General features: G+C 35.5%; 1 protein-coding gene across 2 annotated transcripts in view; it reads left to right on the plus strand.

Annotated features, from left to right (window-relative positions):
- WDR19 (WD repeat domain 19) overlaps positions 1-26189 on the plus strand; it is a 47762-nt gene that overhangs the window by 8472 nt on the left and 13101 nt on the right. For both annotated transcript variants that reach the window (XM_027888536.1, XM_027888537.1), the window contains 23 exons: positions 1010-1183; positions 2334-2404; positions 3534-3706; positions 3805-3919; positions 4623-4729; positions 5139-5261; positions 6620-6769; positions 7300-7447; positions 8051-8255; positions 8815-8974; positions 9558-9668; positions 11299-11408; positions 12482-12539; positions 13414-13560; positions 13667-13749; positions 14571-14654; positions 15733-15879; positions 16331-16455; positions 17001-17113; positions 17927-17995; positions 18344-18421; positions 23496-23592; positions 25871-25995. In XM_027888536.1, the coding sequence (XP_027744337.1) occupies positions 1010-1183; positions 2334-2404; positions 3534-3706; positions 3805-3919; positions 4623-4729; positions 5139-5261; positions 6620-6769; positions 7300-7447; positions 8051-8255; positions 8815-8974; positions 9558-9668; positions 11299-11408; positions 12482-12539; positions 13414-13560; positions 13667-13749; positions 14571-14654; positions 15733-15879; positions 16331-16455; positions 17001-17113; positions 17927-17995; positions 18344-18421; positions 23496-23592; positions 25871-25995 (2773 nt within the window). The remainder of the gene's footprint in view (positions 1-1009; positions 1184-2333; positions 2405-3533; positions 3707-3804; positions 3920-4622; positions 4730-5138; positions 5262-6619; positions 6770-7299; positions 7448-8050; positions 8256-8814; positions 8975-9557; positions 9669-11298; positions 11409-12481; positions 12540-13413; positions 13561-13666; positions 13750-14570; positions 14655-15732; positions 15880-16330; positions 16456-17000; positions 17114-17926; positions 17996-18343; positions 18422-23495; positions 23593-25870; positions 25996-26189) is intronic.

Below are 26189 nucleotides of genomic sequence, written 5' to 3' on the forward strand. Positions count from 1 at the left end.
GCAGTTGGTGTGCTCAAAACATTATTAGAACACTAGTATGTTCCTGTCCTGGCAGAAGATTAAACTGAAGGGTTTATGGTTTGTTTTCTGTTTGGATGAGTAAATGATGAAAGAACTAGGGATGGAGTTTTATCCTTCAGCTAGTTTGTTGGTTTGCAAAGTTGTGCAAAGTTCTTATAGACTCCCTGCTGTGCAATACCATCGGTAATGTTCCTATGAAGAAAACCTAAGTTAGAAGTTTCAACTCTGTACCAAGAACTGGTGTACCAAAACCCTGGTGTTTCTATATCTTTGAATCATTGCAGCTTGTCTGTTAATGCCTGGTCAGTTAACGTGGAATTGACATTCCTTTACACTATAACCATAAGAAAACCTGTAGTGATACACTTCCTAATTTGTGGCCACATATGTAACAAGGCATACCTGGGCTGTGCACCTTGCAATGATTTTTCTTGCACTTAAGCTGATGAGATATTGTTTGAATTCATCCATACATTCTGTAACTGTTTCTGCCTTAACCTCATTATTTCTGCTTGACACTATGAAAAGTAAACAGACTGTAGCTTTGGTATGTCCACTGCATTTGCAGTGCCCACAAGGGCAGAGTGACTGGCATTGTTTATACATGGCTTTGATGGGACCAAATTGGCCAGAACCTTAAAAGGAAAGTTGCCATCTTCTCCATGCTTATTCCAATGAAGATACCAGAAATCTTTCTCCTGGCATCACTGCCATGTTTGCAGTGTGCTGAAAGTAAAGTGGCATTTTAAAATGCAGGAAAATGACTTATGAGTGAACTCTAGGCACAAACATGGTTCTGTCGTTTAAGAACCTTTGGTAATTTTTTCCCCTTAACCTATTTTATGCTATGTTGTTTTACATTATGTATATAAATTCCCATAAATTGCTTATTTTTCCTGTTACAGGGAGGCACTGACAATTACCCGAACAGTCTGAAAGAAAATGTATTTTGCATTATTGCATTAATAGATCCCTGTTTTTTTAACAGGTATGGTGATGGCTACATAATGATTGGTTTCTCACGAGGGTGTTTTGTAGTCATTTCTACACACATTCGTGAGATAGGTCAAGAAATCTTTCAAGCTCACAATCATAAGGATAATCTAAGCAGCATTGCTATATCCCAGTCATTAAACAAAGCTGCATCATGTGGAGACAGTTGGTAAGTGGTAGTTCTATACATGAGGCATAGAATGCATCTCCCATAGCTGTAGCTCTCAGGCATTAAAGCTGTGCTTCCTAAGGTTCTAAGGCTCCCTAAGAAGTGAGTGCAAAGAAGATGAGATTAATTGCTCTGTGGAGCTGCTGCTTTGCCTAGAGTAAGAAGCTAATATTGATGAAAATCCCTGCAGTTGTAATTACCTTTCTTGTAATTAATTGTAAACAAAAAAATTTAATTGAACTTTAGTATAGGTTATTCCTTTCAGTTCTTTCATTTTCTGTTATTGACTACAAAAAACTCCAGATTTTTTTACTATGATTTATTGATTGAGCATAAACATCTGCCTAATGATAGGAGAAGAGTTAATTTAAAACTGTCCTGAGTATGCTGATATCCTGATATCTTCCTCCGTGGTGTTTGGTCTTACCTCCAAACTAGACAAAACTCTAAAAGTGTAAGCAATTAAGGGAAAAATAATTAAAGAGACTGGAGTCCTTCCAAAATGTGTTGTGCATACAGTAGAATAGTTTCTTTAGCACCTCATCTGCTGCTCCCTCATTCTGTGATATCTGAATTCTTCAGCAGAAGAGGAACTAAGTGATGGTAGGAGTCAGACCATTCTCTCTGTCCTCAGCTCTGTGTAAGACTGACTGCTGATTTATGGCACTTGCACATCAAGAGTGGCGTAACTATGAGCAAAGCATGGTGCCATTTCAAGCACTTCAGCTATTGTACAATAAGGGTTATTTCTTTGAGGGGCTGTTTAACATATATTGAGTGACATGACAGCATAAATAAACTCTCATCTGTCCCTTTTTTTGTGAAGCAGGATGGAAAGCTATTTTTTTGCATCTTGTGTTTCAAGCGCTGTTTGTTGATCACTAATGTGTTTCTAAACTAACATGTACTCTAACAGGTCAAAATGGACTAACTGTGTTTCCCAGCCCTGAGTTCTTTCAAATTGGATTTGTGTCTCTTCCTCAAATTTTAGTTCTCTGAGGAAATATTTTTGTACAGTGATATAGTGATATGCTATTTAGAGGGATGGATAACAATGAGTATGTGTTGCTCTTTAGGAAATGGAAGGCATTTTGTGTTTGTTGTGACTGAGATTTATATGGGTGAGAATGACTGTTTATTTTTGTTTTAGCATTAAAATCCATGATCTGTCAGATCTGAGACAAATGTATGCCATAATAAACTTGGATGATGAAAACAAAGGTATGTTAACATTCTCCATGAGGATAGAAATTTTTACAACTTAAGTATACTGGAATTTTCATGGTATCTGTTTTCATGAGTGAAGTACTGCTGTTGGAAAAACGGTGTAAATATAGAATTTATCAAAAATTCCTTCTGTCCCCAGTTGAATTTATTAAGTGACCAGTAGCAAAATGGGATCATATTTTATCTGTTCAAAGTATAGAGAATTACAGCTCTCTGAATATTTGATCAGTTAGTGTCATGTAGTTTTGAATCTGTAATACAGGATATTCAGATTACTAAAATAATACACTTAACTGGTTTCCACTTTTTTCCATGATTTTTGGTGGAGTTTTTTTGTGCTTTTCAGCATTTCTTGATCTGTTTTCATCCTGATATACAGGATTAGTGTCTGTGGCTTTCAGAACAGTGTTACAAAACTATTTTCTTCAGTAATGAGTTACCACCATTATCTCCTCATGTAGGATTTGTAAATGCTTTATTTATTGTCAAGTTGCTGGTTGCCTCCAGCATTTTATTTCTAAGACCCTTCCCTTCCTTTTAATTTTTTTTCCAGAAATTTAGGATATTGTCAGCACAACATTTTCCCCTTTCTCTTTGGAATATTGGTATTAGTCAGTTAAAATATGAATAAGCATTTCCAGACTCTGAGGACCAAACACTGTTTCTGTATTTAATACTTACTAATTTGCCGATAAAGGAAATAAGATTGAATTCTGCTCCGCTGCTTCCAGTATTATGGTTCACTTTGAATGTGCTGAATAAACTGTCAGTGTTGGAAAACAGGGAGAGAGGTGATCAGTTTTGTAACAGATATGCAGTCTGGTCTAGTGGAAATTGGGTTGTACCCAGATGGTCTTTAACGTCCCTTCCATCCCAAACTGTTCTGTGATTCTGTGAAACCTTTACTCTCAGGAAAATGCTATATTAGTAAATTATGTGTTTGGTTTGAGTGATTCCAAATAATCTAGGAATTACATTAATTGGGTATATTTGAATACATTAGTACCTATATACCTATAAATTCCTACCATTTTCACATTTTAGAGCAAAATAATTATTTCTTGGTTTCAGTACTTAAAGAAAGGATTTTTATTTTTTTTACAAAAACTTGTGAATCTTTTAGGTGTAGAACAGCTGGCTTGGACAGATGATGGGCAGTTGTTGGCAGTGTCTACACGGAGAGGATCCCTTCATGTTTTCTTGACAAAGCTTCCAATCCTTGGAGATGCTTGCAGCACACGGATTGCATACCTTACTTCTCTTCTAGAAGTTACCGTAGCCAATCATGTGGAGAGAGTATGATAACCTCTTTCTTTTAAACTTCATGTAGATATAAATAAAGTAAGTATTAAAAGCAGATGAGAATTGTATTATTTTGTTTTGTTTTCTTACAGGAGCTACCAGTCACAGTCTCTGTTGAAGTAGAGCCCAGTTTTGTTGCTATTGGTGTTTATCATTTGGCTGTAGGAATGAACAATCGGGCTTGGTTTTATGCACTTGGAGAGAATAGTAAGCATAAATTCAATTCTCTTAAAACTAATGCAATACTCTGTCTTATTTTATGAATTCAGTTTTGTGTTTAGCAGTTATGGACATTCCACACTATACACTAAAAACTTGAATTGCCATATGGTCCTGTTAGGATGGGATAATGATTTTCACAGACTGAAGCAGTTATGACGAGGCATTATAAATAACAGAATTAAAACTTCACGTTCAAGGTATTGATCATGAAATCTAGACTGGTTCTTGGTTTTTTTTGACATCATCTTGTTAACCAATGAAGGAGTTTTAGGCTTTTGAAACATTCTGTGTCTGTGTCTTTGCTTGGGAAAGTACCTAGGAACTATATGATCAGAGAGTTTTGTGGATGTTCATGTTGCTTGTGTGGGATAAGGAAAAACTGGTTATGCTGTATCCAGTTTTTAGGTAGTGGATTTAAAGCTTTCATGTGTTTTTTCAATAACAATATATTAATCAAAACTATAAGAATACTTGTCAGAGTTGCATAAGAAAAGAGCTTCTGTTTTACTTTCTAACCAGTTGTCTGACTGCTAAGAAGAAAGTCTCTTTTCGTGTGACCTGTGTCCTCTCAGCTTAGTTGTGAGTTTTTCACATCTGCTTATTCAGCTGCAAATTTAAATGATGATAAGTGAAGACTTATACAAAATCAAAATATTTTTACCTTTTCTTTTCTGTTTAAATCCTTTAGATGTAAAAAAGCTTAAAGATGTGGAGTACCTGGGGACTGTAGCAAGTATGCACCTTAATTCTGATTATGCTGCTGCTCTCTTTGAGGGTAAAGTCCAGTTGCATATGGTAAGAGCTCTGGCAATTTGGATTGCTGAACTAATGAGTTGATCTAAGTTGAACAAGTTAATATAGTTTTAAAAATGACATAAAATGGAATGATCTTCAGTTAATGGAGGTAAAAATTAAAAATTCTTCAGAATTTTGCTGGCTAACTAAAATATAAAACTGAGCTTCTGTAGATTTCAGAAATACAACCTAGTCTAGAAAAGGTGAAGAAAATGTTTTCTTGTCAGCTGTTTCAAAGTTTTATTTTAAAGGTGTCTGGGAATCTGACAGCAGCAAATGCTGGCTTTTTAAGGGATGCACATGAAAGTTTTTTTTTCATCTCACTTCTTTGCAGTTTGATACAGGCAACACTATGATACCTTATTGCTAACAGTGGAGTTTTTCAGTTCATTCTATTCTTAATATTTAGATAGAAAGTGAAGGTTTGGATGCTCAGGAAGAGCGAGAAACACGACTTTTCCCAGCAGATGATGATAAATACCGAATTTTGTGCCATGCTTTAACTAGTGACTTCCTCCTATTTGGTACAGATGTGAGTATTACTTCTGTTTTTAAAGGTCTTTCTAGATGGAATGTATTTTTATCTGAATTATTTTATATTTTATATTTTATATTTTATATTTTATATTTTATATTTTATATTTTATATTTTATATTTTATATTTTATATTTTATATTTTATATTTTATTTTAGCAAAAAAAAACCTGCATCTGTGAACTTTAGAGTAGTTTATTTTCTGTGCAAGAACTGTAAGCAAATACAGTCAAAATTGCATCCAGCTGCTTTACTGTTGCATTTGTATGACATACTTCGGCAGGAAGGTGAAGTTTTGTTCTTACTAGTGTTTGTTGCAAAACACTGATTTTAATAACAGAATTTAATTCTACTGCATTAATGAGAGGGTTGGCAATCAAAATGTCTTCCAGATGTAAGAAAAAAACATAGCATTTGGCTTGCAAATTTGTTGATTTAGGTGGTGATGTGATACATGGGGACAAAAAAGTACTGAAGTAAACAAGTGTGATAGCATAAATGGAAATCTGACTTACTACTGCAGCTTTTGTCCAAAGAATTTTTTTTATGGATTTTTCTGTGCATGAGGAGTAGTTCCTTTCCTTTTAATATTTTCTGGCACTGGGAATACAGGGCACAATTGGCATTGTAGTATTGTACTCCTCATGATATCAACTGATGTACTGACCTTCCAGAGGAAAGGCAAGAACATCTATTTCTGGTTTTATCACTGGTTTAATAACTTGGGTGGTTCAGCAGCAGTTGAGGCCTTTCCCACCTCCTCAGTACCTAAACTGGTACTGATAAATTCAGGGTACTAAATTTGCAACCAGTCTTTGATGGGTGCAAATTTTACAGTTGATGTCAGAAGCCACCTTTTCAATCATTGTAATACTGATTGAAGTATAGCTTTGATCACAAATCAGTTTGATTGCTTTTCTCGCTTGAATTAGGTACATCTGTTCTTCAGAATGTGTGGTTCTTTCTTGGAGGCAAATTTTTCGTTTTATTTGAAGGTTAAGCTTCTCCCAGCAATGAGACAGGCATTTCCCGTGTTCAGAGAACTGCAGAGTAAATACACTTTGTCTCCACAAAGCAGAGGGAGATAAATGTCAAAACCAACAGAAAACCCCTCAAACTTGCCAGCTCCTTTGTCCACTCCCCCTGCCAAAGCCCCAAGTTTTCCTATCCTGCCCAAAACTGCCCAAAACTTCATTGACAAGGCTGTCAATGAAGAAGAAGGAAGCAAAAAAACTCATCTGGAAGTACTTTTTTAAACACTCAGTACTCTAAGATGGGAGAAACTACAACCGAAATAATTAACTGCTTGCCACTTACTGATGTCATTATTAAGATTTTCAATTCTTTCTCGTTAGACTGGAGTTATTCGTTATTTCTACATTGAAGACTGGCAATATGTGAATGAGTATCGGCATCCTGTCAGTGTGAGAAAGATTTTTCCAGATCCCAATGGAACCAGAATGGCTTTCATAGATGACAAAAGCGATGGCTTTGTCTACTGTCCAGTAAGTTAGTTTGGGATACCCATACACTTATATTTACAAGCATGTTCTTTAACTATGTAGTGTTCTTAATAGAGAATGGAGAAGATTATGTCACACCCACACATATGTGGATAGAAGAAATTGGCAAGGAGGCTGGAGGATAAATTAATAAGGAAATAAAATCTGTCATATTAGATCAGGACAATTTCATTATACTAAGTTCCCGATTGGTAGTTTTCAAAAATGTATTCATTTGTGTATTTAAATACAGATAATTTAGGCCATCAACAAGCATTGCCAGTTTCATTGCCTCTCCCCATACTTTTTTTTAAGAATAGTAAATATCATTTATATAACATGCATTTCCTCCACTTCTGAATTTAACTCATTGTTACTCAGAACCACTGCTTATAAGAAACTTTTTCTAAATACAATTTTCATATTTCTGCACTGTTTATATTATTTTTAAAGTTTTTAATCATAACTGGGTTGAATATTTAGTTTATCTCCTTAGTCACTTGGTAGTAATTTTACTTTGGCATTATATGTAGGTAAATGATAGAGTATATGAGATTCCAGATTTCTCACCAACTATCAAAGGAATCCTGTGGGAAAACTGGCCAATGGATGCAGGCGTTTTTGTTGCTTTTGATGACGATAAAGTGTACACTTACGTTTTTCATAAGGATGCCATTCAAGGTACTGTAAGTTCTTTAAAATGTATTTACTATTTTAGTTAATGAAGTAAAACGTGTTCTGAATCTTCATTTTTCTTAAATGCATACAAAAATAAATAGTACCACAGAAGTTTTGAAGTGCAACTGATTAATAGAAAACAAGTTGCTTTGTAGGTTCCTCTGTAAAGCTCCAACAAGGCATTTTGATCTTAACTCCCTAAGCTTCTTGCTATTGTAATGTTTCATCTGAAAGTTACACATTGTTTTTCAATTGTATTTTTAAATGCTCATGAGAAAAATCATAGGATCAGGGTGACAAAACTTGTCGTCATTTACAGTATTAACCAAAGTTGTAATCTTAGCAATTTCTGTATTTGTGACAGAGAAACATTAAGAAATTTCCCTACAAACATTTAGAAAAGGACCTTACTGGTTTAGAAGATTTAAATCCTGTATTCTTACTGAAAAATATGCACTGTAAAGTCACTGGTGACTGCCAGAATTAGAGACCTTGAATTAATGCCCTGCAAATATACATGGTTTCAGCTGTGACCGCTTGCTACACTTTATACCATGTAGGGATTTTCACATGATGTCTTCTTTTCTTCCTGATCTTTGAATCTAGGATCAAAGGTTATTTTGGCAGGTGGCACGGAAGTCCCCTATTCCCATAAACCTTTGTTGTTGTATAATGGAGAAATAACTTGTCAGACTCAGAGTGGGAAAACAAACAATATCTATCTAAGTACTCACTGTTTCCTTGGCAATTTGAAAGACTTTGGACCTAATAAGCTGAGACAAATGCTTACTCAGACTCTAATGCTGAAAAGGTACATCTACATTTTAATTATATTCTGTAAATTGTTTGCTTCTGTTCTTAAGCTCAATACAGAGTATCCTGGTAATTTAAAAACGTCCTGCTGAATATTGATACATTGATCCATGAGTCCACATAGCTGTCCATGGAGACCAAGCAAAATAAGTGACCCATGGTGTTTTATTTGTTCTTCCACTGTCAAGTAAAAGCTAAAGTGATTTTTTTAAAGACTGGTTCGGGGTTATGTGGCAGTGGCTCTTCCAAAACTGGCTGAAGGTGCTTCTTCCATACTCCCACTGTAGTGAAGCAGTGCAAAATTGGTATAATGGGAAGAATGCCAGAGTAGGGAAAGCAGATGGTTTCATGAAAAACTGTGGTAGAAACAGGAGTAGAACTGTAAAGTACACATGTATATTTTTCCTTTCTTCCTGATACGTCTCTCTCTCTCCGTAAGAGATGTAAATGTTTTTTATTTTTTCTCTAACATAAGGGAAAAAAATGTTGACAGCGAGTTTTAGGTATGAGTAATACCTAAAATTAAAATAGTTCTAAATGCCTTTTAACTTCTGTAGGTTTTCTGAAGCATGGGAGCTGTGCAGACTTCTGAATGACCGATCTTGTTGGAATGAGCTGGCCAAAGCTTGCTTATATCATATGGAGGTGGATTTTGCCATACGTGTTTATCGGACATCTGGCAATGCTGGGATGGTGATGTCACTAGAGGAAATAAAGGTAAAATGTAAAGTCTCTTTTAAATAGGAAATACAGTGATTTAATTCTTCTTTAAGAATTACTGGATTCTTAGTTTTTGGGGAGAGGTTGGGTTTTTTTCAAGTAGAAGGTGAGTTGTGTTCAGGGAATAGAAAGGATAAAGTGTCCAAACTATATGCCTCGTGCTTGGTTTTCTCTTGAAGTGGTTGCAGTCTCTATTGGAATGCACAACATTTCTTTCTTCATTTGTTTTAGAGCAGCAGAATATATTCATGTCTCGGGCATTCAGAGGCTCTAATTTACTTTTGTAATTTTTGAGAAAATGTTGCAGATTGTTGTTATTATTTTTAAAAAATCCAAAAAAACCCAGATTACAATTATACATCTGAAAGTGAAATAGTACCTTAAAATTATACTACTGCAAATTACTCATTTTAGACAGTGTAACATTAGTGACTCTGAGCTGCAAGTGAGTTTGTAGAATCCAATACACATAGTTGTAAAATGTAAGGATATTGGTTTTACCGTGTTTCCTAGATTATCCTGCTTATACAATATTTATTTTCTTTTGGACTAGTTCTGCAACTATTATGTCTTTCTACAGGGAATAGAAGACCACAACCTTTTAGCAGGACATCTTGCAATGTTTACTAGTGATTTTAATCTGGCTCAGGATTTATATCTGGCATCCTCCTGTCCTATTGCTGCTCTTGAGGTATTCATTTCAGCTGTGTGTATTTTCTACTCTTTTAATTTCCAGATTAATGTTGGAACATGTTACTGTTTGATAATTTTGCCCTTTTATGGTTTTATTCTTGCTATTGTGTGACTAGAATTGTAGAATATCCTGAGTTGGAAGGGATCCACAAGGATCAAGTCTAACTCTCAGCTCTGCACAGGACCATCCTCATGAGTCACACCATGTGCCTAAGAATATCATCGAAACGCTTCTTGGATTCTGTCAGGCTTGGTGCTGTGACCACATCCCTGGGGAGGCTGTTCCAGTGCCCAACCACCCTCTGGGGGAAGAACCTTTTTCTAATCTCCAACCTAAACCTCCTCTGACACAACTTCAGGCCATTCCCTTGGGTCCTGTCACTGTCACCAGAGAGAAGAGATCAGTGCCTGCCCCTCCTTTTCCCCTCACAAGGAAGCTGTGGCTGCAATGAGGTCTCCTCTCAGTCTCCTCTGAACAGACCAAGTGACCTCAGCCGCTCCTCATTCAGCTTCCCCTCAAGGCCCTTCACCATCTGTGTTGCCCTCCTGTGGACACTCCCTAAGAGCTTTATATCTTTCTTATATTGTGGTGCCCAAAACTGCACACAATATTCAAGGTGAGGCTGCCCCAGTGCAGAGCAGAGCGGGACAATCCCCTCCCTTGACCGGCTGGCAACGCTTTGTCTGATACCCCTCTGGACACGGTTGGCCCTCCTGTCTGCCAGGGCACTGCTGATTCATATTCAACTTGCCATTGACCAGGACCCACAGGTCCCTTTCCAAGGTGCTGCTCTCCAGCATCTCGTTCCCCATTTTGTGTATATAACCAGGGTTGCCCCATCCCAGGTGCAGAATCCAGCACTTGCTCTTGTTAAACTTATTACAGTTGGCAATTGCTCATCCCTCTAACTTGTCAAGATCTCCCTGCAGGGCCTGCCTGCTTTCCAAGGGGTCAACAGCTCATCCCAGTTTGGTATCATTAGTAAACTTATTTTATCTTCGGGTCCTGCATCCAAGTCATTTAACGAAAATGTTTAAGAGCACAGGGCACAAGATGGAGCCCTGAGGAACCCCATTAGTGACAGGTCACCAGTCTGATGTTACCCCATTCACTGTTACACAGTGGGCTCAAACCATGAGCCTATTGCTCACCTGCCACATGATGTGTTTATCCAGCTGTATGCTGGACACTTTGTCCAGAAGGATCCTGTGTGAGGCAGTATTCAAAACTTTACTGAAATCCAGAAAGATCACATCAACCAGCTTTCCTTAATAAACTAGGTGGGTTACTTTGTCATAAAAGGAAATGAGGTTTGTCAAGCAGGACTTGCCCCTCACAAAGCTGTGCTGGCTGTGACCAATGACTGTGTTGTCTTTCTGGTGTTTTAAATAACTTCCAGAATAATCTTCTCCATAATTTTACCAGGCACTGAAGTGAGAGTGACAGACCTGTAGTTTCCTGTAGGCCATCATCCTAACAGACATTCTTTTAGGATGAATGTCTCTCAAATTATCTGAATCTTTCTTGAATATTAACTCAGTATTTTTATTTAGAATAATTTCAAGTTCATAACAGAATTCTGAATTTGCTACTTGCATCAGAAAATGTTACTGTTCTTTGTTAATAGATGCGAAAAGACCTGCAGCACTGGGACAGTGCACTTCAGCTGGCTAAACGTTTGGCCCCAGACCAAATCCCTTTCATATCAAAGGAATATGCAATGCAGCTTGAATTCATGTAAGTTCTGCTGTAAGGTTGCAGTATAAGAATATTAAACCAATGCTCATGCTCAGTATGAGAACAGAGAATTGAGATGCTTCCGGCGACTGCATTGCTGAGAGACGATTCTGTGAGGTCTTGCAGCTATAGTGTGAGGAGGAGGAGTTTTTCAAGGAATAGTTCATGCTAGAGACATATGTTAGCAAATAATAGTTACTTTTCATTAATTTCAGTATATCTGAGTTCTCTGCAACTGGTAGATCCACTATACAATATCATCTACTTAATAAATACTTTGTTGCAGGCAAGTGCTTGGAAAACAGAGAAAGTCCAAATCATTTAGCCCTTCTTATCTTGGATAAAAGCTTTGCCTTTTGCCTATCTTTCCTTAAATGCCCATTAGCCTTCATTTTTAAAGTCTTTCAGGTAAAGGTGTGTCAAATTTCAAGGTGGTCAGTCCCTGAAAGACAGAAGGTATTAACCATTTGCCATGATTTTAAAGTCTATTTTATAGTTAATTCTTCCCAAATAAAACCTTGTCTGTTTAATGTCTAAACGAGAAGGAAAAAGTCATACCTATTAGTAGTTTTCAGACAGCTTGTTCCCCGTGGCAGTGCCCCTGGCACTGAGGGAGGACACTTGGTCACAGAAAGGAGGGAGTGGAGGCATTGCAACCATCTGTAACTTGAGTTCTGAATATACTCCAGGAAAAAAGTCACCTTTGTTTTTATGTTGCAAAATTTCTAAATAATTTAATAGGTTAGTTTCATTTTTCTTCCAGAAGAATGTGCAAGTAGAGATGAGACTATTGAGGTGTATTGTGTAGGTATAGATTCTTTGCCTGTCTTTTAAGGGAGATCTATTGGTCTCAGTACAGTGGGATTGAGAGATGGAGTGCTTCTTTGACTAAGAACTTGATACAAGTCCTTGGGAAGTGCCATGACATGCTGTGTAACTCTCACATACTTCACATCCTTCTGTGCAGTCATCATGTCTAAAGCGAGACAAGTATGCATAATCTGTGTAGAAGGAAGGTAACCATCTCTTCCAGTTAAAAATATTCTTCTGTATAACTTCCAGTTTTCTTTTAGGGGTGATTACATTAATGCTCTGGCACATTATGAGAAGGGGATCACTGGAAACAATAAGGTAATTCCTTTTCTAGTAATTATAGCATTGTACTGTCATAACATACATTAAGTTGTCATATTTCAGGCTCATTTCGATCCCAGTTTTTTTAAATGCAGCTCTAAATCTTTATTCCTATTGTTTTCAAGATAGTAGTCTGTACTTCTCTTAATATACAGAATGATGCTTTCTCTAGGTATACAGTGGTTTACCATTGTATTAACATGGTATAACTAAACTTAGATTTTTATAATTTGGACAGTTTCATAACAATGTACAAATGTCAGAGAAAATATTGGTGGGATTTTCCTTATTATATCAAAAGTCCTAATTATTCCTTCTGCCCTTTACTGGATTGTTATCTATAAAAAGACAAGTATTGTGTTAGAAAATGCACATCATATTTAGTAGATCCTCCCTTATTCTGGCATTATTTCCCTTAATATTTACAAAATGTCTATTGCAAAGCAGCATAAATGATATTAATCCTCTCTGGATTCAAGCCATTTGGCTTTATGAAACATCAGTGGCCTTACTACCTTTAAAAAAAAATAAGAAAAAAAGGAAATATCTTGCTTGTAGTTTCTTTTTTTCTACTCTTGTTTTTGGAGGAAAAAGAAGAGTGGCACTGAGCTATCTGTAAAACAGTCTTTTCATGTGTGCTTGGTCTGGACAGATCCTGTAAGCAAAATGTGAAAATTAAAGACAAAACTTAAGCTGAAAACTAAGCTGAAATATTCTAAATAAGTGAGAGCTGCAGCTAGGCAAGAATTTTGAGACCAAATTGATTTTGTTACATTTTGTTAGTTTGTTTTAATGCTTGGTTACTGTGGCTTTGGTGAGCTGATATTTCTAATGTATTATCTATAGTTACTGCTTTTCATTTGATTGCCAGTACCAGGAGCATGATGAAGCTTGCCTTGCTGGAGTGGCTCAGATGTCCATCCGAATGGGAGACATCCGTCGAGGGGTAAACCAGGCCATTAAACATCCCAGCAGGTCACTAAAAAGAGACTGTGGAGCTATCCTGGAGAATATGAAGGTACTCAAAATTTGAGTTAAAGTTAAGAGTGAATATGTGAATTCATTAAACTATTTATTTATAATCTTAATTGAGAATATTTTTTTTATGATTTTCAATATTGTAGCAATTTTCAGAAGCTGCTCAGCTGTATGAAAAGGGACAATATTATGACAAGGCAGCATCAGTATACATCCGGTGTAAAAACTGGTAAGTACAGGTTTCAGGGAAATGTTATATTTCAAAGGACTTGTTGTGCTACTTTTTGGAAAGGAGTGTTTCCCTGAGTGGCACAAATGCCTCATTAATTACATTTCACTAATTTTATTGTTCTCTCCCCCAAGTTTACAGATTCTCTCACAAGCTTATGTTGTTTTAAATATACTGTAAATTGGAGATAATATTTTTTGTTCCTTTTTCTGTGTGTTATAAGTTACTTGCAGTTTCGAGTCCTTTTTGGATGTGTACATGTGCACACTGAATTTGGTCATTTTATTTGTTACTTCATAAAATTTCTTCAGTTTTATAAAATACATAGCTGAGACTGAGTATTCACACAGTTGGAAATTATTCAAGTGGAGTCAATATCATGAATAGCCAAAATTGCTGGCATTATATTCAATACCTTTTTCATTTTTTTTAAGGTAATTTGATTATTGTGAAGTCTCCAGTGAAAAAGTACAATTTGCTGAGAGATTTAAGGACTTAATTCTTGCCTAATTACATTTTATGGACTCCTGATATTAAGAACTGATTGGAGCAGAGTTCAAGAAAACCCCTTCTTTTTCATATGAGTGCTCTAAAGATTATGTTGCAATATTACATTCATTTATTTGAAAAATTAAAATAATTTCCAGTTCTTATATCTATGAAGTGCAGTGTTTTGAAAACATCAAAATGCCTTTAAAGCTTTACATGCATTGTGCTCAATACTTTTTTAGCCTTCATTTCAGTGTTGATATAAATGTGACAGTTTTACTGAACAAAATTTAACTCCAAATATATTTATTAAATAACTATTATCTTTCTAGGGCAAAGGTTGGTGAACTTCTGCCTCATGTTTCATCTCCAAAGATTCACCTACAATATGCAAAGGCCAAAGAAGCAGATGGCAGGTATTTTTGAATGCTCTTTTTTAATATAAAGCATGCTGGTTTATGGCTGTTATTGTTCTTGTTATTATCATTATACATCAGTCTTTTTGTAAAATATAGTCAAACACGGACTGAAAATTCTGCATAGAATAGCCTTGTGAAAATGGATTCTAAAATACATAAATTTAGTTGTTGTATGAAGATTTGAAACATAATCTGAAGACCTTCCACAGTATCAGAAGTGTGTTTCTAATTGATTGTTTCCCTGTCAAAGCATTAATATATTTTTGACAAAAATCATTGAAGGTTTTAAAGTACTGCACCTTATGCAGTATTCTACTCAGCAGAGTGTTCAAGTTCAGTGGGGTTCTAATGACTCCTTATCTGTGATTTTTAAAGGTCACTCAAAGGGAGAATAATCATGAAAGAAATTTTTTCATTGCTGTTACATCTTAATGGCTGCACTTGCAAAATATTGAATAATGTGAAGTTATTAGCTGAAGTGAAGGCCCCAAATAGGTTATATTTAATCACAAAGTGTAGTTTCTCCTAGTCCTTACCTGTAAATAAATGTGCTTTGAAATAATGATAGTTTATAATATGAAACAGCACCAAAGCTACATGTTTGCATTGGTAAAACTAGAAAATACTGTTTGTGTCAATTGAGTAGTAGGAGAATGAGAAATTTCTTGATCTTGTCTACAGAACAGAAAAGAGGCTTTATTTTTAAAATTGTAGAACTAGTTATCATGTTTGGGTTTTATTGTTCTCTCACTCCCAAGTGATTTCATAAGGAACAGATGATGTTTGCTGATGGAACAGATGAACTGCTTTTAATATATACCAAAAGGGATGCTGGCAGAGTAGGTCAAAAATAGTAATTTTTCTGTTGCCTCTGCTTTTTGTTCTCCCAAGGGAAAATGAAATAGAGACCAAAAAAAGCTGTTGTAAATGCAGAACAAGGCTATTATATGCAAACTGCAAGGAAGGTGTCACAGAGTAATCTTGCAGTACTAAAATATTGTATGCTTCTTTCACACTGTATTATAAAGAGTTATTTAAAAGTTAGAAAAACTGATATGGAACAATTATTTTGCAGGTACCAGGAAGCTGTAGTAGCTTATGAACACGCAAAACAATGGGATAGTGTAATTCGACTGTATTTGGATCACCTTAATAATCCTGAAAAGGCTGTTAATATTGTGAGGGAAACACAGTCTCTTGAAGGAGCAAAGATGGTGGCCAGGTAACAATCATATTATGCAGGTTAAAATAAAAAAGAGTGAAATAGGCTATATCTATGGGAAGTTTGTGAGGCTTGCTAACATGTTAGACTCTGGTTATTGGTACTTGGCCAGACTATATATTTCAGTGCATTGATTTGAGTTCTCTAAGATTCTGACAGCTAACAGGTACTGATTTTCTTTTTCTTAACTATCTGATTAAAATTATATTAACCTGAAGCCATAAGTTTAAACAGTAATAAAAATTGCCATGCGGTATTATTTATACTAAAGTAATTTTTTGTAACCTAGTTAAAACAGTTAAGATCTAAACAATCTAATAAAAAATCAAGATACAAAATTAATTAGAAATGTATCATATTTGTATGCCACAAAATATACTATATTCCTAAAACATTTGGTGTGTTCATTGTGCTAATTAGTACTAAGGTGTTAATTTGTTATTCTGATTAGATTCTTTCTGCAGCTTGGTGACTATGGTTCTGCCATCCAATTCCTGGTCATGTCCAAGTGTAATAATGAAGCTTTCACATTAGCTCAACAACACAACAAAATGGAGATTTATGCTGATATCATAAGTGAGTGTTCTGGGTTCATATTTTGCTTGCATTATGTTTTGCTCTTCTTTTAATTGATTTGAACCAATTAGAAATCATAATTCAAGGGATGTGAAGTTTTGTTTCCCAGTCTTAGAAACCAGGATTTACTTTCAGTGTAGGTACCTCCCTTGGTCTTCAGTCTGGGTTGTTTTCAAATCTTGCCTGTCCTACAGCATTTTTTTGTTAATCCATAGGTGTTTCTGCCCATTGCAGGGGGTCTGAACTAGATGATCTTTAAGATCCCTTTCAACCCAAATCATTCTATGATTCTATGAAAAACAGAAATCCCATTATGATGTAAAACCTGGGAAAACAAATATTTCACTGCATTATTAGCTCCTAATGTCTGACGTTTAGTCTGATTAAATAGAAAGAAATGTATAGGACATAGTCTGAGTTTGTCTGGCTTTGGTTTTCTTTGAATGTCAGTAGGAAAAAAAAAGAATAGGAGTTTGTTCCTTCACTAGGGCCTTTATCTTACTTAATAAGAATACTCTGCTATCACTGTGATCTCTCTGTTGCAGGTTCTGAAAGTACTAGCAATGAAGATTATCAGAGCATTGCACTGTATTTTGAAGCAGAAAAGAAACATTTTCAGGCGGGAAAATTTTTCTTGCTGTGTGGTCAATATGGACGGGTCAGTACTTAAAAATAGTGGAAGTTGAATTTTCATAGAAACTGTACAAAAAATACTTCAAAATCAGGGTAAATTTTAAATGCGTTAACTGATGACATACTGAAATTTTTTAAAGTGTAAAACCAAAAGCAAACTATTTATATTTACAATTATCTCGATTGTATTCTGTGAATTATACACTGCTATGCACATAACCTTTTCATAGCAGCAGAAGCTCCAGATAGGTCAGTGATGTACTACTGTCAGCATATCTCAAGATGATCCACATTAGTAGAATTTATTTACATTTTATTGCCTAGACCAGTGAACACTTGGTTGCCAAGTAATTAATTCATTTAATACCGTAGCATGCCCTAACTGAAAGCTTTTTTTTTTTAAGAAAATATGTTAATTAAAGTATATTGATTGACACACATCCTTTTGATCAGTTACAAATCAATGAACTGATGCTTATTAAACATTTGGCTTTTGCATATTGAGTGCATACCAAAAAAATATGATTGATTTTTGCAATTTACAGCCATTGTAGGTGACAACTCCTTCAACTGTGGTGCAGGGGGGTCCAGTGCACATTAATCTTTAATTTCTTCTCACCCTATTGCTGCAAACATCCTTCACAGTTGCTGAAGGTGTACACCAGAATTTGGCAAAGACTCAAGTGTTTCTTGTGAAGTATCTGTAAGAGCAGCTGCTACCTCTGTAGTCGAGATAAGCATTTAGTTTGCTACTTGTCTGTCAAAATGAAGAGATAAAAATTAGGGAAAAGCTAATTTCACATGTCTCAGTTTTAACTTTTCTTCTGTATCATTTTAGGCATTAAGGCACTTTATGAAAAGTCCAAGCACAGAAGATAACTTGGCTATAGAAATGGCAATTGAAACAGTAAGCAATTTTGATAAAATAAAAAATTCTTCATCTCTTCAAGAAGTTTACCTTCAGTATTGTGGCATTTTCCTAGCATCAGTGGACAGAATGCTGGAGGAACACTGTATCAGTAAAGATGATATCTAAACATATGTAGAAATCCCAACATAACACATTATAAAAGAAGTATGAACTACTGCATGTCAAAACTGATGAACCAAAGAATCATCTGGTTTGAACACACAGAACTAAAAAAATCATGTTCTAAATCTATCTAGTTTCAGCGTCTTATGGAAAGCCTCCTTATGAGTAAGTTATTTTTCATTCTTCTTTCATATAGTGATTTCTTCTGTCTTTATTTAACAGGTGGGACGGGCAAAAGATGAAGCCCTAACAAATCAGCTGATTGACTATCTTATGGGAGAGAGTGATGGCATGCCCCAGGTATTGTATTTTTATCAGTGCTGTTGTGTCACGTTGTATGCTACAAGGTTTTTTGACCTTACTTTGTCCTAAAATTTTTGGTAGACACGGACTGTGCTTTAGCTTGGTTTCATTAAGGAGCGAGACTCCGATGATCACTTTGCGAGTCATTCACCCGCTAACTTCAGTTTCAGAAATACAGAAAGGAAGTAACTATCTCAGATATAATAAGCTTTCTTCACTCATCTTTATGAAAACAGGTAGTTGGACAGTGGCAGTCCAAATTAATGCTCCTGCTGAGGGTAAGAGACAAAACTTAGCTGTTTGTTCATGCCGGTTTGCCAGCTGGCTGTTGCCTTTCCCAGATGGACAGCCAGCATGTGTATGTCTGGAGACCAGCTACAGCACTGATCCCTTCCTGTGACATGAGAATTGGTCAAACTGTTGCAGTAGGAGAAAAGAAGGTACTAAATAGGAGATGGAGGTCAAAAACCTGAAGTTGGCCAGGCTACATTAGTTCTTGTGTTCACACATCAATATAAGGCATAAGAAGATGTTGGACAGATTTTCAAAATTAGCAGCTTCCTGTTGATTTCCAAAGTGATTAATGACCATGGTTTCACAAGCTTCACCAAAGCAACTACAAAATAGTCTTCCTTTTTGGATTTCTTATGATGTAGAAGTATTTAGTTTAGAGTTTGAATTGATTATTCACAGTCAGTTTCATCTGCAGATACAGGCTGTAGTTCTGTAAACTAAAGCACAGAGTTTCTGCTCTTGGCTGAAGATTAAAATTGCATCTTTATTTTATGATAGAAAATTAGGAAAAAACAAGAGGCACATTTGAAGATTTTTGAAAATTTGACAGACCTTCCTAAATTTTATTAATAATAGAAGAATAAAGTACTGTTTTATGTTTTCACTCATTACTGTTACAGAAAATCTTCTCTGGACACTTAGAACCTTACATTCTTTTTCTTTTATACTATTTAGGACATGAGATATGAGGTACTCTGTGCTATGAGACTTTTAATTTCATGTGATCAATTCATAAAATTTAGGAAGAACCATTACCCTTTCTTCCAGGTTTCCTGCTCCTTTGTTAAAAGCAAATAACTCACTGGGTGTAATAAAAGGCTTTTGGCAGACTGGTAGATTGTTTCATCTTTTTCTCTTGTATATACATATTTGGGAGTTAGAAGATACTTGTTGACAGATTTTTGTTCATTAGCTGCCAATGCCATAGCTATGGTAATAAAAGAAGGGGATAATTCACAAGCTAAGCAGAGCATCGATTAGGTCTATGCTGTATCTACAATACAAGAAGTAAATTTTGACCTTCTTACGTTAGTATGATTGGTTTTTTTCCAGTACAAATTAAAAATGTCCACTGTAAAAATGTCAGACACCAGAAAATCAGCAATAGAGCTTGAGATAACAAATAGCTCTTTTACAGTGTGACTGCTGAAGGTTATCTGGTTTTCTGAGTTTGAGCTATAGAAAAACAGTCTTCCCAGTCCCTTTTTGGCTCTGATGATAATAGAACTTGTAGTACATTCAGTCATATTCGGGCTTGAGTTCATGGAACTAAGTGGCTGAACTGCTTGAAGTTTTACTGCCTGTTACAGCAGAGCTGGAATGTGAGCTAGGTGGTGTGGCACTCGTGTTTCTACTGTGAAAGATGGATGTCAGGTGAGGATACTGCAGCCTGCAATCAATTGCTTAGTCAAGAAATTTAGGGTCTCGTACAAACTCATGGTAAATATAGTTCATGTGCAAAATTACATATATGGAAGAGTAAGTTATGCCTTACTGAGGGGAATAAGGTTTGGTAACAATGAAGATGCCACGCTCTTGTGCAGTAAGTTACTTCACCCCTAATATTACAGCTCTGCTTTGTGATTCTGTTTGGAAACTGGAAGTTCTCCTTTCTCTCTGTATTGTGCCTAGAGATATTTTAGACTTTTAGAGACACTGGGCAGTTGATGGCCAAGCAAACTTTGCTTTTATAAAATAAAATAAAACCAAAACAGACCTCTAGATCTTTATGATTTACCTCTTTTTTTTACCTGTAATATGAAATATAAACATAAGAAAAAATTATGAGAGCAGCAAAAACATAGCAAAGCAGACAGAATTCAACTGCAAGAGCCCAAAGAGAATTAAGCTGTTGGAGACATTGGATGAAAAGTCTATGCAATATCAGTGTAAATAAGACTAATTTTATATTTATACTGGAAGTTGGGTGGACAGAAACTGTAGCATTCAGTCTCTTCCCAAAATAGCAGCCTGTTCAGAGAAGTATGTGGGATTGGGTAAGAGAAGGGAACTACAGTGTGATCTCCATAGTGAAAAGGTTCTAAAGATTTTAGAAAACACTTAGGAACTTTGTGAATGCCATAAATGCCATATTTAGCATTGTTTTGAACTTCAATGCAGAGCTTTCTTTTCCTTGTTTAAAAGCTCTCTCTTGTTCTTCTGAATGCTTTAATCCAATCTACCATAGTCTCTCTCAGTGAGTAACAAAATTTTACTTTATCAAATCATACGTATTTGTTTAAAAATTAATTTAAAAACAATTCATCTTTATTATGCTATGGAGACTGGTTTTGAACTTACCAAGCAAGTTGAGTTGTTTTTAGACAATAGCAGCTTCTATGTAGTGGCATTTTTGTAAAGCTGAAAGAGTGAACTTAAAAGTAGCCATGCAGCAGAAACTTGTTAATCATTTCAGGCACTGATCTTCAAACCAGATCATCACTCACAGCAGACTAATTGCTTTAAATCTTCCACAGCCAAAATTATATGGCATTTTAATTATATATTGATAATAATATTATTATGCTCACAATTTTGATACATTATTATCTGACCAATTACAAACTATTTCTTAAATATATTACTTTGTCAGCTATTGTGATTGTTAACTTTAACATGTAAAGATTCATAATTTGTCATATGTCTTCTTTCAGGGAGTGTTAACTAGCAAGGTTCTGCTGTTTTCTGTGTGCATATTTTCTGAGTACTTGCGTTCTAAAAAGGAAAATTAAATTAAAATCATGGCTATCCAATGTTAATATCAGTTAGATTGCAATAATAAATTTTTCTAAAGGCCTTAGGAAATGCATTGTCAGTAGAAAATTCTTTCCTGCACTTTTTGCTTTTAAACTTAATGATTTTAGAGGTAAGAATATAAAAGTAAAACATGAGACTAATTTTCCTTAAATACCTTCTATTTTTTTCCCTCCATGTGGCTGCCGTGTAAGTAATTCAAATATATTATTTAAGTAAAATATAATTAGGATATGGCAAATACCATGTATTTGCCACCTGTCCATGCTGGGACAGAATCCTCTCCTGCTGCAACAGGAGAAAAAGCAGAAGCAGCCTGGATGGGGAAGTAGTGCAGCCTTCTGCTGTCATCAGTGGAATGGCCATCTGTGGTCATGAGGTGATGTTAGAAGTTGAGAAGAATTACATCATAAATAATTTTTGGTTCACCTCACTCAGGGAATAGCAATTTTCCTTTTTAAGGCAGTTTACAGTGGATAAATAATATCTGCTAATGTAAGTAGTTGTGGTTACTTTATTGTCCAAATAACTATTTCATTATTGTTAAATTACAGTTCTTAAGATGTTCAGCCTTTTGATCGTGTGTTACTAAAAATTCTGCTCCATCATTAGTTTAACAGTAATTACTTTTGGTCACTTAATATTTTTCCTTATATTGCAAGTTTAAAAGAGGAATATGTCTTCCGTTTTTCTGTATGCCAGTCTTTCTCTCTTGCTTTTATTTCTGTGATTTTTTTTGTCATTTTTTTCTTTGCTTCTCAAGTAGCAAGTTAATCCTTGCATTCTTCTTCTCTGTAAGAAAATGTTTTTATATCCTTCATATTTCTGTTTCTTTGAAGTTCAATTCTTTAAATATAATTTTTATATCATTTTAACATAGAATTCACATTGTAAATGTTTGGATTTACTATTAATATGCAGAATTGGTTGGTTTGGATTTTTTTGCTAAACTGTCTGTAAAGCTACCAGTGTCATTTTTTTGTGATTTGTACATTCACATTGGAAACATACCACTATATACAATATTTCAGCTTAACTTAATCCTGATTTACTAGTTAAAAGATTATCATGTATAAACTTCTTTAGTTGATCCCATTTTAGAAATCACTGCTAAAGATATAAAATAGTGACACTAGCCCAGGGAGGTTTTTCACTTGGTAATTCCTTTTCAACATAAGCAAGGTCATTTTATTTTGTATTTTAGCTGTATTTTTATGAATTACCTCTTTTGAGGATATCCTAAAAATCCTTATAAAAAAACCAATTCTCCTTTCTCGTTATTTTTTTTTAACAGAAATTTGAGTACACTTTACAAAAAGAGAACTCATGTTTGTTTTCTACAATACTGCCACCTTGTTTTTTTAGTTTTGTTTTAAAATTATTTCACTAATTTGCCTGCTGTTGGATTGCCAGTTTTTGGGCAAACCCTTTGCTCCACTTGCCATTCTTGAATCATATAATCCATCAAAATATATGGTATACCAAATGATAAATTTTATGCATTTTGTTAGCTGATTCTTCCCTGATTTTCTTTTTTTTTAGCTGTCTTGGATATTTACCATCTGGTCCCAGAGCACTACACTCTTTAATGGCTAGACTTTGTCGTGCTTATCCTCACTAAGCAGTGTTTGCATATAAATCCATAAGGCAGTTCAAACATTTCTAGCAAGATTTCTGTTTCTAAAAGGAGTCCTTTGGTTCTTTTCTGGCACCATAACTGCCCATACATCTGAAGCTGCTGGGTTTCCACCTGTAAAACTCTCCGTGTGCCTGGTGGTCTGTGACTGTCTGCATCCACATGGACAGGGCTGGGCAGTGACCTGCCAGGACTCCCTGGGTGTCTGTGAGTTCACTGACAGCCGAGCCTTGCAGGTGAATGGGGCACAGCTGAACCCTGTTGATACAAAGAGCTCCTCACGAAACCAGCCAGCTTGTCTGCTTTCTTTAGAGAGTGGTGGGGTGAGCAAGTGAAGCAAGGGAGTACAGCAGTGTGTATTAATTGCTTTTGTATGATTTCATTAAGGATGCCAAGTACCTGTTCCGCTTATACATGGCACTGAAGCAGTACCGAGAGGCTGCCAGAACTGCCATAATAATTGCCAGGGAGGAGCAGTGTTCAGGTAAGTCTGTTTTCCCTCATGTGACAGCATCTCTGATGCTGCCTCCTCAGATACCCTGCCTAGAATACTGTTATTTATGTAGGATTATAGTTAGAGAAGACATGTATTGGTGCTTTGAATTTATATTCAAGTTTAATTTTTAATTGAAAGCAGCCTTTGTGAAAACATTAGGACTCATACCTGTATATTAAATACTGAGGAAAAAAAGAAATTTGTGGAAAATATTGGTACGCTTTATTATATTCAAGTAAATGTAGTGATTAAGACAGCCTGTGACTTTAATTTTCTGTGTATCCCAGGTCATAGAATTGCAATTTCTACATGTTGTTTCTGACTTGGATACTGATCCTTTAGTCTTTGCACATGACTTTTTTCATTGGAAGATGTGTACAGGAGAAGATTTCTGTTGAAGGACCAGACACACTCTTACTTAAACCTTGTTTTCCCCTGTAATGGCTAGCTGAAGTTAGAAATAGAGAAAACTAATAAGAGACAGGGCTAAAAGCAAAATAGCTATCATCTCCATTATTCACTCTCCTTTGTAGCCCAGCAACAACCCTACCATAACACTGCTTGCTTTTCATTTCAATTATGTAAAAAAAAAAAAATCTATAAAGGAAAAACAGCAGCCTTGGGAACAGCCCAGGCAAATTAACATTTATGGGCTGCTCACAGCATTGGGCTAAGGAGTGGGAAAACCTCTCTGAAATCCTTGGCAAGCAAATCTCTCAATCCATCATAGTAGTGAATAATGCATCTGTGCTAATTACAGAAGCAGGAAATGAAAAGACTCAAGAGTTTAAATATTTACTAGCTTCTCTGAATCTGAAACCTTGTATCTAAAAGGCAGAATCCCACAGTGTATTTCTCATTCCCTAATAGTACAGATGTGTTCTGCAACTGTAATAAGAAGCACAATATTTGTCTCATTAAAATCACCAATCTTGCAGTAACTGTTTCTGCTGGTGACGAGCAGTTTTAGATCATCCCCCTCTTCAGCAGATTTCAGTGAGTTTGATTCTGAAGTTTGCACCAAATATAGTTCATTTTTTCCTTAAAAATCCACATAACAATAATATTTACGTCATATTGTTTGGTATTTTAGTTTGGGTATGCCATTTCATGTGCAATTTTCCTTGAACTTGTTTTTATGGGATTAGCTCAGTTGGTTAGAGCATGTGCTAATGTTGCTAATAACACCAGGGTTGTGGGTTTGATCCCCATTCGGGCCATTTACTTAAGAGTTGGACTCATTGATCCTTGTGGGTCCCTTCCAATTCAGAATATTCTGTGAAATCTCTGAAATCACATGATTTTAGGACTGGTCCTATTGTTCTGAGAGCAAGAAACACAGCATGAAAAAATAATGTTGTTTTCCAGCAACTAATTCTGAAGTGATATTTAACTGCCTCACACAAATTCCACAATTTGATTCAATTGTTCTATTTGATTCAAATTGCTCTGTAGAGTAAAAACATTTGGTGATAAAGAAACGTAGGGAGACAAGGAAAATAGTTTGCTGAAATAACTGAATCTGCAATTTCCTTTAAATGCCTCCAGCTGCAAAGAGTAAGTCTTCCTCAGACATTAATAATGAAAAAAATCCCAAATAACTGACCAACCCACCAACCAGCCCCCAAAACAAAGCAAGAACAAACAACTAAGAATAGTCTAACCACAAAAAACGCTAGTTGTTTTCAGTATGTGGATAATTTAATGGAATCCTGTGGTTTCTGAACAATTTTTGATAATAACCTTGAAGCAGTATAACCTACTGAATTCCAACTTTAATCATCTCTCAACAGGTTTGGGGTTTGCTTGGTTGCAGAGGCAGGGAGTTGCCAAAGCAAACGGTCATGTAAAAGTATGTTAAACTAACATTTAAACAATAGCTTTTGAATATCTGTCGTTGAAGAACAAAAAGAAATAACATCTGTAAATGCTCTAAAAATACCTTTTCTCCCCTTTATTGTGGAAACAATGTACTGGAGACAGCATCTTCCACTTTTAAGGTTCATTAAACTGTCATCTACATACATATTTTGCTACTGTTTAGATCACTTCTACAAGTAGTGGGTTTTTTTTACCTAACTCACTCCCTGGCTGATATTGTTTAGGATACTGTGAAAAGGTGCCTGTGGCTTTCCAAAGAAACTGCCATGCAACGGTTTTACTCTAAGAATCAACATAACTTCCTGTTCAGCTTCCCTTTATGTCAGAAGTAAAGAAATTGTTATGAAATATTAAATTTACTGTTCATTGTTGTTTTTTCCTTAAGGAAACTACCGAAATGCACGTGATGTTCTTTTCAGTATGTATTCAGAGTTAAAGACCCAGAAGATTAAAATTTCTTCTGAGATGGCTACAAACCTTATGATTCTACACAGCTATATTTTAGTAAAGGTAAAGAACTGAGAAATTGAATTTATGCATAAGTTGCACAGTCTCTGATTTATTGAACTGTACATGTGGATGTTCTGTATACATATAGAGCATCCATATACATATTGTCATACAGATTGTATCAGAGAATCCAAGTGCGTGGTAACTGCAAGCTTCAGGAGGATAATCCACGGTTGTTTCTGTCTCTTTGATTA

The sequence above is a fragment of the Empidonax traillii genome, unplaced genomic scaffold, assembly GCF_003031625.1.
Source record: "Empidonax traillii isolate 1590-97213 ecotype Southwest subspecies unplaced genomic scaffold, ASM303162v1 scaffold240:size1935192, whole genome shotgun sequence".
Lineage (NCBI taxonomy): Eukaryota > Metazoa > Chordata > Aves > Passeriformes > Tyrannidae > Empidonax > Empidonax traillii.